The sequence below is a fragment of the Amblyraja radiata genome, chromosome X, assembly GCF_010909765.2.
Source record: "Amblyraja radiata isolate CabotCenter1 chromosome X, sAmbRad1.1.pri, whole genome shotgun sequence".
NCBI classification, from domain to species: Eukaryota; Metazoa; Chordata; class Chondrichthyes; order Rajiformes; family Rajidae; genus Amblyraja; species Amblyraja radiata.
The window spans coordinates 12,398,613-12,412,873 of NC_045999.1; the positions used below are offsets into that span (position 1 = coordinate 12,398,613).

Consider the following 14,261-nt stretch of genomic DNA (forward strand, 5'->3'; position numbering starts at 1 on the left):
TTTACCACTCTCCGCGATGCTCTCTTCAGCGGGTTATGGACTTGGACCCCAAGATCCCTCTGTACATCAATGCTGCAAAGAGTCGTGCCATTTACCCATTGCATTTGACTTCCCAAAGTGCAACACCTCAAACTTGCTTGAATTAAACTCCAATTGCCATTTCTTCGCCCATTTCTGTAGATGATCTATATTTTGCTGTATACTTTGTCAGCCTTATTCACAGTCTGTAATTCACTCATTCTCTTACAAATGGGAGTAAATCCTACCCCTTCCAATATTTTCAAATTAGTACTTTTCTGTATCCCTATCATTTTTCTCTGATATTTAGCCAGATTCACTCAATCCAAATCGCTTATTGAATTGTGTTTTTAATGCAGCCGATTACTGTAAATATGTGGTATTCATATATCACTAATTTGCAGTAACTTTGTAAATTCATCATGGCTTTAAAGATATCTATTGTCTTCTCGATCTTCCCTTCACGTAGAAGAGTAACTTCACTGGTTTGTCTCTGTAACTAACAACTCTCAAGAATCCACCCCTAAGCACTTTCTTTCCAAACCAGGTTGGACGGATAAATCACAGTTGTTTGCACTTCATCAAAATTTTGAGGAATAATGGAACACTTGAGGAACAGAGGAATGAGAACATTTAGGAACAGCTATAGAGGGGATAGGTAGCTAAGCATTACTAGAGTATAAGTATTAGGTTGTAGAAATTGGAATTTTGAAAAGGAGTATTGGATTATAAAATGAAAGGAATGATTTAGATGTTAATTGAAACATTTTACTATAGTTATTTCAAAATGAAAGTTGATTTCATTAGAAAGGGATAATTTAAAGTTTTACCCATGATTAAGGGGTTTCTTATTTCAGATTTAGATTCAGATTAGTTTATTGTCATAAACTGCAGTGTCCAATTAAATTCCTTGACGTCCACAGATTAAACAGTATACATATAGTAATGATGAATACAATAAGAAATTAGTGCAAAATAGCGGACTGGTGCAAAAGTTGTAGTGCAACCTGCCAGAGTGCAGGCATCCTTGAGGATACTTCTAGCCTTCCTGATGCAGGACACGGAGATTGACCGGAAGGAAGGAAGTGACGAGTCTTAAACGGAATGGGCTGTGTTCACCTCTTTCTGCAGGTTCAGGTGTCGAGCAGAGCAGTTGTCTTGTCAGGTTGAGATGCATCATAGAATACTTTTGTAGTGTATCTGTAGAACTTCAAGAGAATCCTTGTGGAAATGTTGAATCTTCTCGGTGTGAAGGGAGAAGGTTATGTTGTTGGTGATATGTATGGCTACGAACATGAAGCTATCAGCCATGTCCACAATAGCTCTGTTTACCTTCACCACCTTCCTTTCTTCCTGACTCTTCCACCTTGTTGACTTTAATGGCTAAGTTCTTGCACCCTGACACAAGGTTCCTGATCTCTTCCCTGTACTCTGTGTCATGGTTGTTCTGGCCTTGAAGGTCGAGTTGATGCTGTACCTCGTCACATGGTCATGGACGTACGGGGAGTAGAGAGCACAACCCTGAGGGCCACGAGTGTTGAGGGTCAGGGTAGAGGAAGAATTATGACTAATTCTAACAGACATGGGGTTTGCTAGTCAGGGAAGCCCAGAAGATATTTGCAGGTGGGACCCCCAGGGCCAAAGTTAAGGGGTTTAGAGATGAGCTTATTTGGTAATATGGTGTTGCAGGCTGAGTTGTAGTCAATGAATAGGATTCTGACATAATGTTCTCATTGTCTTGGTAATCTAGAGCTGAATGTAGTGAAAGGGAGATGTCACAAGTTGACAAGTTATAGGAGTAGAATAAGGCCCATCAAGTCCACCCCGGCATTCAATCATGGCTGATCCATTTTCCCGACTTCTCCCCATAACCCTTGACACCTGTTCTAATCAAGAATTTGTCTATCTGCCTTATAAATATCCACTGACTTGGCCTCCACAACCCTCTGTGGCAATGAGTTCCACAGATTAACTACCCTTTGACTAAAGAAGTTCCTCTTCACCTCCTTTCTAAAAAAAGTGCCCTTTAATTCTGCGGGTATGACCTATGGTCCTAGACTCTCCCACCAATGGAAACATCCTTTCCACATCCATTCTATCTCACTTTCATTATTTAAGTCTCCCCTCAACTTTCTAAACTCCAGCGAGTAGAGGTCCAGTGCTGTCAAACGCTCATCATATGCTAATCCACTCATTCCTGGAATAATTCTTGTAAAGCTCCTCTGGACAGTCTCCAGAGCCAGCACATTCTTCCTCAGATATGGGTCCCAAATATGTTCAAAGTGCTCCAAATGCGGCCTGACCAGTGCCTTATGGAGCCTCAGCATTACATCTCTGTTTTTGTGTTCCAGTCCTCTTGATATATATGCAAGCATTGAACTTGCCTTCCTTACTACCGTCCTTCATTGACCTATTTTTCCTGTATATTTCAAAGGGGTCCACATTGTCCGGGAGACTGGTGCAGATGTGGACTATTATCAACCTTTCATCCTGCTTGGTGTTTGAGCTACTGGGTGGTGGTAATTGAGTCAGGTTACTTTATTTTTCTTTAGAACTGGAATAACAGAGGTTTGCTTGAAGCAGGTAGGAACAATAGGTGGTTGAAGCTATCAGCGAAGACATTAGCCAGTGATTGAGCATGATGAAGTGCTTTGAAAGGTTGGTAATGACCCACAACTGCATCTCCTGGACAACCTGGACCCCTTGACATTTACGTGCAGGACAAATAGGTCTGTGGAGGACATCATCTCCCTTGCACCACATTTCCGAACCTGTCCAGGGGTTCCATCCGGGCTGGTCTGTGTCTAAGAATGTCTTAACACTCGAATAGATGGATGATGGAAAAAAATCCAAAATTGAATGGAAGATTGAATAAATCATGCTGAGATGTTTTAAATTCTTGAGGTTTTTCTCGGTTATTAAGAATGTAGGAAAAAGAAGCAAATGCAGCCATTTTGATTATTTACACAAGTTTGCAACTGATGTTTTATCTTTAGCTCCAGTCTTGTGCACTAACGTCATATCTCTTGATTCCCAATAGACAATAGATGCAGGAGTAGGCCATTCGACCCTTCGAGCCAGCACCGCCATTCAATGTGATCATGGATGATCATCCACAATCAGTACCCCGTTCCTGCCTTCTCCCCATATCCCCTGACTCCGCTATCTTTAAGAGCCCTATCTAGCTCTCTCTTGAAAGTATCCAGAGAACCGGCCTCCACTGCCCTCTGAGGCAGTGAATTCCACAGACTCACAACTCTCTGTGTGAAAAAGTGTTTCCTCATCTCTAAATGGCTTGCCCCTTATTCTTAAATTGTGGCCCCTGGTTCTGGACTCCCTCAATATCGGGAACATGTTTCCTGCCTCTAGAATGTCCAAACCCTTAATAATCTTATATGTTTCAATAAGATCTTCTAAATTCCAGAGTATACAAGCCCAGCCGCTCCATTCTCTCAGCATATGACAGTCCCGCCATCCCTATGTTCTTCCTCAAATTTGGAGACCAAAACTGCACACAATACTCCAGATGTGTTCTCACTAGGGCCCTGAACAACTACAGAACGACCTCTTTGCTCCTATAGTCAACTCCTCTTGTTATGAAGGCCAACATGCCATTCGCTTTCTTCACTGCTTGCTGTACCTGCATGCTTACTTTCATTGACACTTTGCTACCAAAGTGGATAACATCCCTTAACATTGAAAAATCTATCCATCAGTGTCTTCAATACATAAACTTAGCATTTGGACCTGAAGAAGGGTCTCAACCCAAAACATCACACATTCCTTCTCTCCAGAGATGCTGCCTGTTCCGCTGAGTTACTCCAGCATTTTGTGTCTACCTTCGACTTAAACCAGCATATGCAGTTCTTTTTCCACACATTTGGACCTGCACTGGGCTCGGGTCGTGAATTACAAAGATATGCTATCTTTAAATTTTAAAAATGACTTTGTCTTCTCAGTCCTGAATGGCAGAGCCCTAATTTTGAGACTGACCCATGGAGGGGTAACCTCATTCCTTCATTTTCCCCATAAGCCTTGCAATAATTTTATATTTTTTGAGAGATTGCTGTAATTATCACATGCTGTCCCATATGTATAGAATTTACAACAGATGTTACGACATTATTTTTGTATTAGATGCACACTTGCTTGATTTATTTTCATGCTCTGCCATCAATATTTATTGAGAATGTAGAAACAAGGAACTGCAGAATCTGGTTTGCACAAAAGGACACAGCGCAGGAGTAACTCAGCGGGTCAGGCAACATCTCTGGAGAACATTGATAAGTGACGTTTCGGGTTGAGACCCCATTTCAGACTGTTCCTTCAGATTAGTCTGCAGAAGGGTATCAACGCAAAACTTCACTTCTTTATGCTCTCCAGAGATGCTGCCTGACCCGCTGAGTTACTCCAGCATTTTATGTCAATTAATGTTTATCTGAGACTTTCCTGTTTTATCTTTTTAGTTTAATAACACAAATAAGTATAATTAGGCAATCCTTTGTTACTCCTGGTTTAGAGGAAGAGCAGGAATTCGTAGAGCAGTTGAAATTGCTTGGTCTACTGTTATTTTTCCCTCTGCGTATATTTTGCCACTTTTTTTCCTGCTTTGGAATGTTTCTGAATCTTTCTCCTGTGCATCTGTGCCAACTATATTGAATTGTCTGTCCTACATTATTTGTTTTCAGGCATTGATTATGTTGATGAATTTGTGAAAGTTTTGATCAGTTGTCCAAACTTTTATTTTCAAAGGGTTCATCAGCTGATCGGAGTCAGTGGCGAGAGCCTACCAGAACGCCTGATGGTTTGTGCTCATTATATGAGGCAGCTCTCTGCCTCTTTGAAGAGGTATGTAAGCAAAAAAAAATTGCTGGTTTGATTATTTCAAGAGTTAGATTTTAAAAAAAATATGTTAAACAATATTGTATGCTGCAACATAATACTCATTATTCTTGCACAGACAGCACATCTTTGGAGATTTAACAATATATCCATTGAATAACTTTTGAAGTATAGAGACTATTTTGTTTGTAAACTAAGATGAAGATGGGGCAGCATGGTGGCGCAGCAGTAGAGTTACTGCACTTACTGTGCCAGAGACCTGGGTTTGATCCTGACTGCCTGTGCTGTCTGTAAAGAGTTTGTATGTTCTCCCCGTGACCGCGTGGGATTTCTCATAGATCTTTGGTTACCTCCCACTCTCCAAAGACATACAAGTTTGTAGGTTAATTGGCTTGGTATAAGTGTGAATTATCCTTAGTGAGTGTAGGAAAGTGTTAATGCGCGGGAGTCGCTGGTTGGTGCAGACCCGGTGGGCCGAAGGGCCTGCTTCTGCACTGTATCTCTAAACTAAACTAAAAATACCCAAGTAGTTAGCAAGCAGAGTATCTATTGATAATTTTGAGCTAGGAATATGAATACTTTATTGTCACATGTGACTATGCACAGTGAGATTCTTTGCTTGCATACACAATGCTATAATGCATGGTTAATTGTTTTATTTGACTTTTGTTGTAGGTTTGTCGAATGGCCTCGGACTACTCCAGGACGTGCGCAAGCCCTGATAGTTTGCAGAGTGGCGATACTCCAATGGTGTCGGAAACATGCGAAGTATATGTTTGGGGTAGCAACAGCAGTCATCAGCTAGTTGAGGGAACGCAGGAAAAGATTCTGCAGCCAAAACTAGCTTTAAGTTTTGCTGATGCGCAAACTGTAAGTTAAATAGTTGCATTTTTTATTCTTTATCACAAATAACATAATCCCTTCATTATTCTAAAATATCTGTAAACATGCCATAGAGCTCTGAAGCTGGCTAGATTTGCCTACTTTTTTTGTTACTAGCCTACAAACACTTTAGTGATTGGAATATTGATGGGGTTAAAAAAATAATTTAAATTAATCTGATAATATTGTATCATGTTTCCTTGCAAGGTTTTGAACATAATTTAAATTACATATATCAAAATATTATATTATGTTATTGTATGTATGATGATATTGTCAGTAGGTGATCCATCTCCTTTGGTAAAATTCCATCTTCAGTATCTTTGTCCATTGCAGTAAAAGTTCTATAGTCTAGTACCCTCTGACTTTGTGTTCGATTGGCATCATTTCTGGTCTTTTGGATATCATTCCGACCAATACCCCATCACACTTTTAGTTCACTATTTTTAGTTATTTCATAGTAGTGTAATACATTAAGTGGTAACTTGGACCCTGGTGAGTTTATAGGGAGTACAAAAAGGGGAACCTCTGTGTTTAGAGTGAACTTGGAAAATAGAGCTTTGCCAAACCAGGATTTCCAAACAATGGGATTGCAGATTATAAGTTATTACTGTTATAGTAAAACAAATTGTATTGATCTTGACTAACCACAGCTACCTTCCTTTGTGTGGGATGTCCCCTTGACCCCCTTTGGCTTCATTTGCACAAAGGCTCCTTGATGATGCACTCAGTCATCCATTGCCTTGAGGTTGAAGGCAGTCACTCAACTAGCACTGGAATTCGACTCTTCATTCCATGTTTGATGTCAAGAACCATCTGTGAGCAGGTTATTAGTCAAAGTGTGCCACTTGATATTAATCTCTATGAATTACGCACCATACATGTGCTGATGATTGAGCGTAGATTTACTGGGCAGTAATCAGATTTTTATTTCAACTAGCATAACTTGGTGAGTTTTCATATTGTAGGATCACTGTACCATCATAACTCTAGGCATGGCAAGTTCTAAAGTGTAACTTTATTATATCATTTTATTCTATCTAATCATTCTCGGGTATTCCAGCCAGGATGTTGTCTGTCTCCACAGCCTTTCTCAGCTATTTGAAAATAGTGGAAAAGCAGATCAGGCAGCATGCATGCAAAGAGACACAGTTAATGTTTCAGGCTGAAAAAACTTTTTTGGCTGTTGATAAAAGATGAAGAGAATTGAATGGCTAAGATCGGAAGTTGTAGTGGCTTATTTATTTGGAACTTCTGGCCAAACATTGTTATACCTGTGGCTTGACGTATTCACCAGGTTGCTACCATATAAGCTGGTCTTGTTAACGGGTTGGTCTTGTTATGCTCTACTGCAGTCCTCTTTGAGCCAGGGATTGCCTCTACTGGCGGAATTTGCTTAGTAATTCAGCTACAAATTGGCTGGTGCAGGTTTCCTGGGCTCAAAGTCCACAGCTAGTACTGATACTTTCACAGTAACTGCTTTTCATATTAGCAGATAGTCAAATGGATTTGTGTGCTTATTTGCCTATTGGAAAATTGGCAAATGGGCACCTACAATCACGTACCTATCTTCTGTTTGGCTTCATGCGGTAACTACCAACTACTTTGACGTAGAGCTTATCTTGAAGGTCAGTATCGTGCATATTTCATCTGGCCCCTCTGCAAATGGTTTCTGTAACTAGTGATACAGGCAATTCTGACTTGAGTTGTTACATAAACCGCTGTATATCCAGTGTACAGACATAGAACTGTGAGAGAGACCTTCTATTGTTGGAGTTTAAGCCATTCAAATGGACTGTTCAATTGTGTACAGATTCCTCTTTTAAGAGTTTAAATCATTTTCTTTCCAACTCAAGTAAGTGTCATATATTTTACTTCATTGACTGTTTCCAAATGCTCTACATTGCAGTGTACTTGAAAGTATCATTTTGTTATATACACATTATTTAATAAAACTTAATTCCATGAAATAATCATAGCTGATCTTGATTATTTCCAGCTGCTCCTACAAGGCATATCCAGGATTAGGGACATGTAGACTGAAAGTTAAGTGTAATGTGACTCCGGAAATTTCTTGAGGACAGAATGGAAGGAAGGGCCTGACAATTGTAATGTTGCTGGAAAGTGGACATGCTCCTTAATTAAGTTATACAACATTTTAGCCCAGTGCAATGACTAAACAACCTGCTGACTCATTAATACAAAATTGTAACAGCATCATTGTCTATCTTGATGTATTCAAGAGAGAGTTAGATATTGTTCTTAGGCCTACTCCTGCACCTATTTTCTATGTTTTCTATTGTCATAAATGAGCATTTAATTTCCATTTTGGAAACTCCTCTCACCCCAAGACCTCGTGTGCTAGAGGGCCGTGGGGATGTTGGGGATCTACAACTTGTCAAAGTCACTTCAGAGAATTATATTGAAAACTAATTCTCACTGATCAGTTGGAAGCCAATCTGGAGATTGTGCTGGAGGGCATGCTGAAAGAAGCAGTGTACTCCCAATGGGATGACCAGTAAGCTCGTGTGTTCAGAAGATCTGCCCCAAAATGTTATATGAACGCATACAGAGCAAAGGGATAAATTAAGGCTTAGTTATAAGGAAGGCCTTAAACTTATTATGAATCCAAATAGCTGATGGAGGCTCAACACTTTTCCTAGTTCTTAGTGAATGTTTTATGTGTGACTTTACAGAAAAGGGCAGGATTGAAATATTGCAGTTAAGAGATGAAGTGCAATAAAAAGAGGAGAATGTAAAGTTTTTGAAAGTACAATAGGCCCAGATAAATTTGAAGCTTGGCTGTTTGGAGAACCAAAGAAGGAAACAGTTTCTAATCCTCCTTAGCTTTAGGAACATGGTGCTAGGCTACTGGGAAGACTGGGGGTCTACCAATGTAGTGCATGTCTTTAAAGGAGTAGAGGAATTAGAAATGGTTGATGGTCAAATAATTAGAGAGAAAAAAGGATTGTCCATTAGCAATTAAAGTTCAAGTTGATCAAGGATATTAAATGTGGATTTATTCATGTGCTTTATCATGAGCTTTAAGTATTTGGGTATGCATGTGAAAGGTCATAACTTGTGTGGCTGTTCAATAAGACATGGACAAAAAAGATTAGCTGGATAGCTCTTTATCTGCAGCATAAATATGATGGGCTGAATAGATTGCTCCTTGGCTCTGAATTCCTGTAATTCTATGAAAACCATTTAATATGTGAGACATAAAATTTTAAGATTTTGAAAGGCCGCCAGTTTTGTTTAATTACATGTATGTTACTCTACAGTTGTTTTCTCAGATGCCTATGATGTCGAATGAATACGTTTATTTGAAATAACATGTTTCTTTACTATTTGGTCATACCTGTTTTTTTTCGGTTTATTATTGTCATGGTACAGTGAAGAGATTTGTTGCATGGTATTCAATCAGATAATACTATACATAAATACAATTAAGCCAAACTTAAGTACAATAGACAGAAGGTAAGGAAAGATAGAGAGTGCAGAATATAGTTCTCGCCAATATAATGCAATAGTTCCTGAGACACAGTCAAATGTCTGCAGAGAGTTAGATAATTGAACTGTACTCTACCTAATGGAAGGATTGTTCAGAAGCATGATAGAGCTGCTCCTGAGTATAGAAGCTGGATAAGTTGTTGTATTCAATTGTTATTAATGTACCTTTTAAAATCACGTGCATATTGTGATTTCCATTCATTGTCATGGGGTTTTTGTTTCCCTGTCAGATTGAAGCTGGACAGTATTGCACGTTTGTCATTGCATCTGATGGATCAGTAAGAGCATGTGGCAAAGGCAGTTATGGAAGGCTTGGTCTCGGCGACTCAAATAACCAATCAACTTTGAAAAAATTAACCTTTGAGCCACATCGAGCTATCAAAAAAATCTCCTCATCAAAAGGCTCCGATGGTCATACCCTGGCCTTTACCACAGAGGGGGAAGTCTTCAGCTGGGGTGACGGTGACTATGGCAAACTTGGACATGGTAACAGTTCAACACAGAAATACCCTAAACTCATTCAAGGACCTCTCCAAGGGAAAGTAAGTGGTTGTGACTCGATTTTTACAATCATTTTATTCCTGTTTGATTGTTGAGTTTTCTTGCCTTTTTTTACTACACTTTTTCCCACCCTGCTTCCTGTAAATACTCTATCTCCCCCCCCCCCCCCCCCCCCCCCCCCCCCCCCCCATATTCCCCATTCCTCTGTCTATGCCGCATCTGCTCCCCAGGATGAGGTTTTCCATACAAGGGCATCGGCGATGTCCTCATTCTTTAGGGAATGGGAGTTCCCTTCTTCCATTATAGATGAGGCTCTCACTAGGGTCTCCTCGATATCATGCAGTTCCGCTCTTTCTCCCCCTCCCCCTACTCGTAACAAGGACAGAGTCCCCCCGTCCCCCGTCCCCATTAGCTGTGGCGTAAAACATATAATCCTGCAAAATGTTACCCACCTCCAAAGGGATCCCACCACTGGCCACATCTTCCCATCTCCACCCCTTTCTGATTTCTGCATGGACCGTTCCCTCTGTAATTCCTTGGTCATCTCGTCCCTTCCCACCCAAACTACCCCTTCCCCAGGTACTTTCCCCTGCAACTGCAGGAGATGCAACACCTGTTGCTTTACCTCCCCCGTCGACTCCATCCAAGGACCCAAACAGTCTATCCAGCTGAGGCAGAGGTTCATTTGCACCTCCTCCAACCTCATCTACTGCATCCGCTGTTCCAGGTGTCAACTTCTCTACATCGGCGAGACCAAGCGCAGGCTCGGCGATCGTTTCACTCAGTCCGTCTTAACCAAGGTGATCTCCCGGTGTCCCTGCACTTCAACTCCCCCTCCCATTCCCATTCTGACCTTTCTGTCCTGGGCCTCCTCCATTGTCAGAGTGAGGCCAACGCAAATTGGAGGAACAGCTCCTCATATTTCGCTTGAGTAGTTTACACCCCAACGGTATGAACGTTGACTTCTCTAACTTCAGGTAACCCTAGCTTTCCCTCTCTCCATCCCCTCCCCTTTCCCAGTTCTCTCACTAGTCTAACTGTCTCCGCCTACATACTTTCCATATCCCGCCTCCTCCCCTGACATCAGTCTGAAGAAGGGTCTTGACCCGAAACGTCGCCAATTCCTTCCCTCATAGATGCTGCCTCACCCGCTGAGTTACTCCAGCATTTTGTGTCTACTTTTTTTCTTGTTGCGAAAGGAAGAACTGACTCATTAATGACAAATGTAATGAATCCCATCTGTTCTAAAACAAAGTGAAATATTTCTATTGGATTTTTACTGTTCGTGTTGATGTTGAATTTCTCCATGTCTTTTTTTAAAGGACGTTGTATGTGTCTCTGCTGGCTACAGACACAGTGCAGCTGTCACAGAAGATGGTGAATTGTATACCTGGGGTGAAGGGGACTTTGGAAGATTAGGTGAGATTAATAACATTTTACGCCTGTCCTGCTGAGTTACCTCAACAGTTTGTGTCTTTCTTCGGTGTAAACCAGCAACTGCAGTTCTTTCCTACACAATAAGATTTTAAATTTGCCGAACTATAGGTGCAATGTATGCAGAAATTGGCAAAGCTGGCAATAAACTTTCTGCAGTCTTTATTTGAACAGAAAATCAGTTGGGTTTTGCATGAATAACACAACTTATTAACCATGAGATTTAACCAACTGATTTGGAACTAAACAAAAGTGGTAGAGGTCGTGGGTTTAAAATGTGCTGTCTTAAGGCCTGTCCCACTTACGTGTCCTTGGCATGCAAATTACGCGTTTTCGTGGTCGCGTTGAGGTGCACGGGCATCGTATGGCAGCACGGTGCTGGTCCCACTTAGAAGCGCGGAGGGGATCTGCTTATTTATGTGTATATTGAACTGAACTGTTCTGTATTTTTGCTTACAATATTCTGTTGTGCTGCAGCAAGCAAGAATTTCATTGTACTATCTGGGACACATGACAATAAACTCTCTTGACTTGACTGTGGTGGATATTTATGTTTAATTCTATTTTATGTGGCTGTATGTATTGTTGCTTTTCGCTTAGTATGGCGGTATGGTAACTCAAATTTCACTGTACCTTAGTTGGTTAAGTGACAATAAACGTGAACTTGGAACTATTTTGAAGGCAACATTGAGAACATGGATGAGGGTGCTTTACTAAATGATCCTGATGGGCCTCCATCTTGACTAGGAGTAGAAAGAATGGTGTAAGACTTTCCTCTGGTGTGGCTAGAAGAGGCCAGGAGAATGTACTCCAGCCTGAAAGATCTGTGCCCTGAGATGAATTATATTTGCTGTGCATTGAAGGCTATGATTTTTGAGAGGTATTGACATTTGTCATGTGTCAGAGCTGCAGGTTCATTTCCATCAATGGGCTTGCACTGTTTGCACTGAAGTTAAGATCAGTTGCTTTCCTGAACTTAATGGCATTGGTTCCTTTTAGCAGTTTCCAGCACATCCGTACACATTGCGTCATGGATGCTCCCTGTTCAAGGAGATGAAACTTCATTTCCTGAGAAGGTCATCCACCATGAGTACAGTGATTTTCCCAGGTTGATGATTATTGCTGTAATAATCAGGGACTGGAAAATTGTACATTTGTGTTGTTCAGTGTTCCACATGTCAACCTGGAGCTCTACATCAGCTGGAATAGCTTGCACTCCCTGGAGATGCAGATTGTGTGTGATTGTGAACACTCCACCCTCAATAGGTAAAGCATGCTGAAGTTGCTTATCATGTGCATAGCATTGCCCATAAGAATGTCCTCATCTTATTTTAGTTGCTCCAGCAATTGGTTTTATGGCTCCAGGGTGAGAGCAGCGATTCCTGTTGCCATAGATAGACACAAAGCTGGAGTAACTCAGCGGGACAGGCAGCATCTCTGGAGAGAAGGAATGGGGGACGTTTCAGGTTGAGACCCTTCTTCAGACTGTCACCCATTCCTTCTCTCCAGAGATGCTGCCTGTCCCGCTGAGTTACTCCAGCTTTTTGTGTCTATCTTCGGTTTAATCCAGCATCTGCAGTTCCTTCCTACATATTCTTGTTGCCATGGTGTCTCACCTCCGGGCAGCATCTGGGAATTTCAATTAAAAGTGTAGCCATGAGGTCATGGAAGTGTTGTCAGGGCTTTCCATTATCCCTCCTGTTCAGTCCATAATCTCAGGGCTGCTGAACAGATGCAATCTAGTTTAGTTTATTCTCACGTGTACCACGATACAATAGAAAGCTTTTTGTCGCGTGCTAACAAACCAGCGGAAAGATTATAGCTGATTAGGGTCGTGCCCTCTGCACTATACAGATACATGATAAAGGGAATCGCTCAAATGTAGCGTGACCAGTATTATTTAGACATACTGAATATTATTTAACTTGGTTTTATTTAACCAGTCACTGATGCTGGCAATTGCAGGCCTCCTTCCCACGTATGGTGAGAAATTTGTGTGCGGGGTATTGTGATAAAAATGTTGGCTAGCAGCCCATTTGTTGGCAGATGGATAAAATAGCAATGCGAGAAGAACTGTGCAGTTAAAGCAGCATTTGTGGAGGCAGAGGGATGGTCAATATTTTGATTTGTGATACTGCATCAGGACTACTTTACTAGTGGAGTCCCTGCAGCAGTTTGTTTTGCTTTGCATTTCACCATCTGCAGTCTACTTTGTCTCTGGGCAGATGGGATTTGGACCTATTCTGCTGCTCCTCGCAACACATTAAGTCTCCAAGCCGTTTCCTGCACTAAGAGTAGGGCCTTGGGACTTCACCTGCTACTGAGCTCCTGGGCCATTGTGGCTATAATTTAGCCTTTACTGGCTGTCTAGATCACCTGTGTACAGAATCTCTCCTCAATCTTCCATCTCTCTGCCAAGACATCTGATAAACATTTGTATAGCAAGGTGCCTGTTCCTGTGTGATTATAGGCCATGCTATGCAGAGATTTCCAATGGTGTTGGTATTGGGAATGCCTTATCTTTAAGAGATGCTCGCATAATGTGAATGAATGCAAATTGGTTCTGGATGGTGTGAGATGCTTCTAAAATGGTCATTTTCTATGGAGCAGAGGTCTCATGATGGCGGTATATAGAATTATGAGCATAGATAAGATTGAAGGCAGGAAAATGTTCACCTTATCAGAAGCGAATTAAAACTGAGGACATAGATTTAGGGTAAAGGGTAAGAGGTTGAGAGGGGTTCATAAGGGGCACCTTTTAAAACCCGGAGAGTGGTGAGTACCTGGAACACATAAGAAAGGGTGGTGGAAGCTGCGTTGCTGACAGTATTTTACAAATGCCAGAATGAACTCTTGAATCACGGATGCATAAATGGCCGTGGGCGAAGTGCTGGAAGATGCCGTTCATATGGATGGGCGGCTGCTGGTCAGCATGGATCTGGTGAGCCAAATAGCCCGTTTCCATGCTATGAGTCTAATGTGGAATAACACAGAAAATATCACAGATGATTCTTCCGGAAAACATAAGTTCTTGCATATGATATGAAAATGAAAATTACACAATAACAACA

The 14,261-nt window shown here is 41.3% G+C and overlaps 1 protein-coding gene across 12 annotated transcripts in view; it reads left to right on the forward strand.

Moving 5' to 3' along the window:
• The window catches only part of herc1 (HECT and RLD domain containing E3 ubiquitin protein ligase family member 1), a 217,426-nt gene that overhangs the window by 32,594 nt on the left and 170,571 nt on the right, over nt 1-14,261 (forward strand). For all 12 annotated transcript variants that reach the window (XM_033014841.1, XM_033014842.1, XM_033014847.1 and 9 more), the window contains exons 3-6: nt 4,771-4,866; nt 5,536-5,730; nt 9,486-9,797; nt 11,079-11,175. In XM_033014841.1, the coding sequence (XP_032870732.1) occupies nt 4,771-4,866; nt 5,536-5,730; nt 9,486-9,797; nt 11,079-11,175 (700 nt within the window). The remainder of the gene's footprint in view (nt 1-4,770; nt 4,867-5,535; nt 5,731-9,485; nt 9,798-11,078; nt 11,176-14,261) is intronic.